This window comes from Scyliorhinus canicula, chromosome 6 (genome assembly GCF_902713615.1).
Source record: "Scyliorhinus canicula chromosome 6, sScyCan1.1, whole genome shotgun sequence".
Taxonomy (NCBI): Eukaryota; Metazoa; Chordata; class Chondrichthyes; order Carcharhiniformes; family Scyliorhinidae; genus Scyliorhinus; species Scyliorhinus canicula.
The window spans coordinates 132,958,802-132,964,801 of NC_052151.1; the positions used below are offsets into that span (position 1 = coordinate 132,958,802).

Here is a 6,000-nt window from a genome sequence, read left to right on the forward strand (position 1 = left end):
GCTCTTGCTTCCCTGTGTTATACCACCTGGTTCAGCCTGCAAGTCTCCGCAGTTCCCAGGTGCACACCTTCAGACCCGACCTTTCAGCATTCCGCATATCCCAGCTCAGTCTACCTCCTGACAAGTTGAGTTTGATCCCTCGACCTCCTCACGCCAGTCTTACCCAGTATAGCAAACAAAAGCTCTGCCAGTGCCCAATGTCGAAAATGGGGGATCCAGAACATTTGCACATGGTCAATTTGTGGCTGCACACACAATTTCCATCACATCAACTGTTGATGTAATGTCTTACTGAAGTTGTCTTTGGAAATGCTGAACCACCCCTCCATAGATTCCATTGAGTCCTTACAGTGCTGGAGGCCATATAGCTGATTGTTTGCATCGACCCTCTGAAAGAGCACTCTACTTAGGCCAATGCCCCCCCCCCCCCCTCCCCCCCCACCATCTCCGCAGCCCTACCAAACCTGCACACCTTTGGACACTAAGGGGCAATTTAGCCTGGCCAATCCAGCGAACCAGCACAACTTTGTTTTTTTTATAAATTTAGAGTACCGAATTATTATTTTTTTCCAATGAAGGGGCAATTTAGCGTGGCCAATCCACCTAACCTGTACATCTTTGGGTTCTGGGGGCAAAACCCACGCAGACACGGGGAGAATGTGCAAACTCCACACGGACAGTGAACCAGGGCCGGGATTCGAACCCGGGTCCTCAGTGCCATAGTCCCAGTGCTAACCACTGAGCTATGTGCCGCCTATAACCAGCACAAATTTGGACTGTCGGAGGAAACTGGAGCACCTGCAGGCATGGGGAGAACGAGTAAAACACAGGTCCCTGCCGCTGTGAGGCAACAGTGCTGACCACTGTGATACCATGCCCCCTAAAAGAAACGTTTGATGCTACTGGGATATTAGAGGAATTTTAAACTATTACTAAATGAAAATCAAATTAAATGTTTGATTTATTTATTTTCTTATTAGAAGACATTTCTTTATCAGCTTTGTATGACCACTGGCCAACTGACGTCATAGGAGGGTCCCATTCAGAATAAAACGTGGGCCACATTTATTGTTCCAGGTGAGATTCAAGTTGTGTCTCTCACAGGTTACATTCACCGGTCTATGATTCCATAGAAAGTCGAGTTTAGGTGTGTGATACTCAAGGCTTATGGCAGCATTCAATCGATTTGAGAACATCAAAGCAAGATGTATTCTTCAGTGAGAGATTGGACACTTTCGATTGGCACAATATATTAACTGTACGAGACGGATTCTAGAAATTAGAAAGTTGCAATATGCTGATAATAGGGCATTAGTCTTGAATTTAAAATGAGCTCATTGTCTGTGCGTTCTCTTGCCTCTAGCTGTGCATCCATGTGTCTCTGGTTCGGTGTCTCCAGCTATGTGTGGTTCTCTCGCTTCTCCGCCTGTGCAAAGTAAACTTCCCGCTGCGCTTTCCAACCCCGTCTTGCAATCTGCAGGTAACTATCAGCCGCGGGGAACTCCGCGATCCTCCGTCAAGAACATGCTGGGGAATAATGCTTTTAGAGGCAAAAACTGGAATCAGACTGAACTCCGCGCCTATTTGTCGGATATTCCGCAAGGGGATTACAGCTCAAGGTTGCGAAACGAGACACTACTTTTGAAAGTTAAAACGCTCTCTTTCCCCCATTCACACCCGATCTCCAGGCGAAATCATTCACGTGTGAGCCCTTCCTATTGGAGTTTAATCACTTTCGATCTAATTTCAATCTTATACAAACACTTCAATAAAATACAAAACTTACCAGCAGGACGAAAGGAAATCCCATGGTCAAAAGAAATCTGAGACTGAATTGTGGCGTCATCTTGGTTTATTTTGTCTTCAGTCGCGGCAAATGGTAACCCCTCTGAACAATTAGTGAAGCTGCTCCAACTGAAGTGATCTGACTGAACTGCGACTAATGTAAGTTCCCGGCTGGCGTCACCGGGAACACTCCACCACCCACACTATGAGGTAAAGTACTAGCCTCCAGCAAACCTGACAGTGTATTAGTCACCTGGGGAGGAAATGCAACGCCTGCGTTCTTTTTTTTTAAACTCCACTCATCAATTTGCATTATTCAAATAAATCAAATGGCAAAATAACGCATCGCGTGGACTAGAATCCCTACACGGCCACTCGGCCCATCGAGTCTGCACCGACACTCCGAAAATGCACCCCATCTAGACCCCGCCCATTCCCTGTAACCCCACCCAACGGATGGACACTAGAGGGGCTTTCTAGCCTGACCAATCCACCTAGCCTACACATCTTTGGACCGTGGGGGGAACCCGGAAGATACCCAAGCACGGGGAGAAAGTACAAACTCCACACAGTCACCCGAGGTCAGAATCAAACCCGGGTCCCTGGTGCTGTGAGGCACCACTGTGTTAACCACTGTGCTACCGTGCCACCCATAGACTAGCGTACATAGAGACTACTAGTAATGTGGCATTATTTAAGTTTATGATTTTCCTTTGTTTTCTGTTTCGTGCCCATATTTGTCTGTATGTTGCAGAAAAGGCACTCACTCTGCTAAAGCCAACACAGGAATGATAAAGTACAACAGTGTAACTTTACCTAGAGCCAAATTCACTGGCAACTTTATCGCTGTTGTTCAAAGGTTGAAGGATAAGCAATACAGTAGTATTTGCATCCTATAGGCTGTAGATACATGAATCATATCACTAAACTGTTCTGCCATAGTATTACCCATGCCACAGAGGAGACACATTGGGGATAGTAGGGTTCACTGAAATTACTGCTTTGTAGATAAAAAAAATAGAACAATTTGGAAATACTCAACTAGTCAGGTAGCCGGCTGCATTCATGTTTCTGAGGCTAAGTGTTAGCGCCGGGGCAGGATTTGAGGACTTCTATGGCAGCAAAGCTGATACCACACCTGGACCAATTCAGCGACGGTTGAGGGGCTAGAACCGGCACCATGTGGAACACAATCGATTCCAATGAGAAACAGTGCCGGATTCGCCTGATTCGCGATTGACAATCATCAGGCTGACAAGCCGCAGCCGCATATACATATTTCACTCCCCACACACACCATCCCAGCCAATAAGATGGTAGCATGGAAAGCGGCCCCAAGATTCACTGACTTCGAGTTTGAGACATTGCTGGATGCTGTTGAGGAGGGCGACAATGTACCCCGGCCCAGAAAGGAGGTCGCCAGCCGCTGCCATTCACCATGCCTGGGTGCAGGTGACAGAGACGGTCAGCACCATGGGCAACACCATCAGGACTGGCCAGCAGTGCTGGAAAAAAAATGCAGAACCTCCTCAGGATGGCCAGGGTGAATAGGCAGCACAGTGCCCCTGGCAGCAACCCCCGTTCCACTCACCCGTAACCCTTTCCCCCCCCCCCCCAACCAGGAGGGCATCCAAACCCTAACCATCACATGCTGGTGCCTGTACTGGCTGCCATGGCCGAGTGCCCTGGCCAATGAAGCCACCAGCTACCCACCCCCTGGGCTACATGTGCGGATTGTCTAACACTGTGTGTTTTCTGTTCCCCCCCCACCGCCCCCCCCCCCCCCCACCCCATTCCCCAGAGAAGGCTGCCCATAACCACCGGGAGCAGGAAAAGACTGTCAGGGAACTGTCAGACCTGCGGTCCCTCACCACGTCAGAGCATGGTCGGTGGGCCTGAGAAAGGAGCAGTCACCAGGGTGGAGGTCAGCGCCAGGTGAGGAAGTGAGGCCCCGCTGAGTTGCAATTCCCAGTGACACATGTGTCAACCTACCCCCAACACCACCCCTACACCCACACCACCCTCACCCCACACCAACCTCACACCACCCTCATCCCCACACCACCCTCACAAAACTCCCACTGTCATAATTTGCATAAGCAACTCTGTATGCTAACATGTCAGATCACCAACCAGCTTGTGGCAGTAGAGATGCACCATGTGATACTGCAGCCTCAAGGAGTCTGGGGTTAGGAGTCGTTGTGGATAGCCATGTTTTGTATTAGCTCTCATATTATTATTAACAGCTCATAGTTTAGTAGCATTAGTATTGTTTTCCTTCCCACATTACTGTAATTTAATACAATACAATCTGACGCAATCATTGCAACGCACTAGAGCATAACATAGTGTTGCTCGTTCTGGGTGAGTGTGCTTTACACTCAATTTGGCTCTGTTTTATTCCTTAGCTCTAGAGTCTCCAGGTATCGTTAAGATACCACCACAAGTTTCAAGTTCAAGTTCAGACCAATAACCCAATACACCAGTTAGTAAGTTCAAACAAGACACGTTTATTATAATACAGTTATCTACTACTTATGCATATAAAACTACAAGACTAGGCTAATCCTACCACTAACAGGCCAATACTTATCTGGAATAAGGGAACTGCCGGATCAGGGAACAATGGCCTCTTGCTTTGTCCTGGATCCGCAGGCTTCCAGTCGGCGTGGACTAAAGGGGTCAGGAGTGTCTACTCTCGTAGCGTGTGTTGTATAACACTTACTTAATGGCGGCTGCTGACCAGGCCTCTCCTTCTCAAGGTTAGAACATAGAACATAGAACAGTACAGCACAGAACATGCCCTTCGGCCCTCAATGTTGTGCCGAGCCATGATCACCCTACTCAAACCCACGTATCCACCCTATACCCATAACCCAACAACCCCCCCCCCCCCCCCTTAACCTTACTTTTATTAGGACACTACTGGCAATTTAGCATGGCCAATCCACCTAACCCGCACATCTTTGGACTGTGGGAGGAAACCGGAGCACCCGGAGGAAACCCACGCACACAGGGGGAGGACGTGCAGACTCCACACAGACAGTGACCCAGCCGGGAATCGAACCTGGGACCCTGGAGCTGTGAAGCATTTATGCTAACCATCATGCTACCCTGCTGCCCTGGTTCTTCGAGAGTTGCTAAGATGTTCTGCTGGGAGGACCGGCTAAGAGCGCTGGTCAAGAGAGCGAATCAGTCCTGGAACCTGACTTTTATAGGTCCCAGGGGCTTTGCATCCTTCTGAGCGGACCCTCTATAAACCTGCAATCGATTGGGTCTCTTCCCAATCGATTGATTTGAATTTCCCCAATAACGGGGCCGTTCCTCGATCACCGGACGGTTCCTTACACCTTATTGGTGTCCTTTGTCTTAGACTCCACTGGCGCCGGAATATCTGACCTTCCATAGAATGTTTCAATTGCAGTTAACTGTTGTGTCCATTGTACCTGGGAATCACCGTAAATCGCTTCATTAATATGCGCAGCTCATTAGTTACAATTCTGTCGGGTTTCTGTGGCAGCTAGAATACAGGGGATTCTGCAGACTGCTTGTTTCTTTGCCAATGTCCATTTTACCCTGTAACCTTTGCGTTCTTCCATTTTGTGTGAGGAAGTGGCCAACCCAGGTGGCTACAATGGTACCAGAAGTGGTGATCTACAGATTGAAGATCTAAAGTGAAGAAATAGGAAACAGTACTACTAAAGGACAATCTACTAACAAATGAAGAGCATCAAAAGAACACATCTAAATGCTCAACTGGATGCCGAAGCAAAAGATGGATAGTTTGAAAACACCACAAAGTCTTCATTTCACTGGTAACGTAGGTGCAAATTGGTGTGCTTTGAAGCAGCAGTTTACCTTATATGTAGCGGCTCTAGGTTTACAGCCACAACCTGATGAGCGAAAAATAGCATTGCTGTTCACGATAGCTTGTCCACAGGCAATCAAAATATTTAATACATTTGTATTCGAAAGAGAGAAAGATAGAGAAAACTTTAATGCCACTGTTAAAAAGTTTGATAAGCATTGTACTCCGAAGAAGAACAAAAGCTTTGAAGGTACATTTTCAGAACGCGCTCACAGCAAGCAGTTGATAGTTTTCTGATTTAAAATTAATGGCTCAGACTTGTAATTTTGCCACAATACTATTATCAATGATCAGGGATCAAACTTTGAGATAAAATGAGCTCCAGCCCGAAGACGCAATAAAAATTT

At 47.4% G+C, this 6,000-nt stretch overlaps 1 protein-coding gene across 2 annotated transcripts in view; it reads right to left on the reverse strand.

Annotated features, from left to right (window-relative positions):
* LOC119967507 (syndecan-1-like) overlaps window positions 1–2,016 on the reverse strand; it is a 61,288-nt gene extending 59,272 nt beyond the window's left edge. Inside the window, exon 1 of one of the 2 annotated variants that reach the window (XM_038800163.1) lies at window positions 1,787–2,016. In XM_038800163.1, the coding sequence (XP_038656091.1) occupies window positions 1,787–1,846 (60 nt within the window). In that variant the 5' untranslated portion in view covers window positions 1,847–2,016. The remainder of the gene's footprint in view (window positions 1–1,786) is intronic. The other variant, XM_038800162.1, reaches the window with a different exon arrangement.
* Between the last annotated feature and the right edge of the window lie 3,984 nt (window positions 2,017–6,000).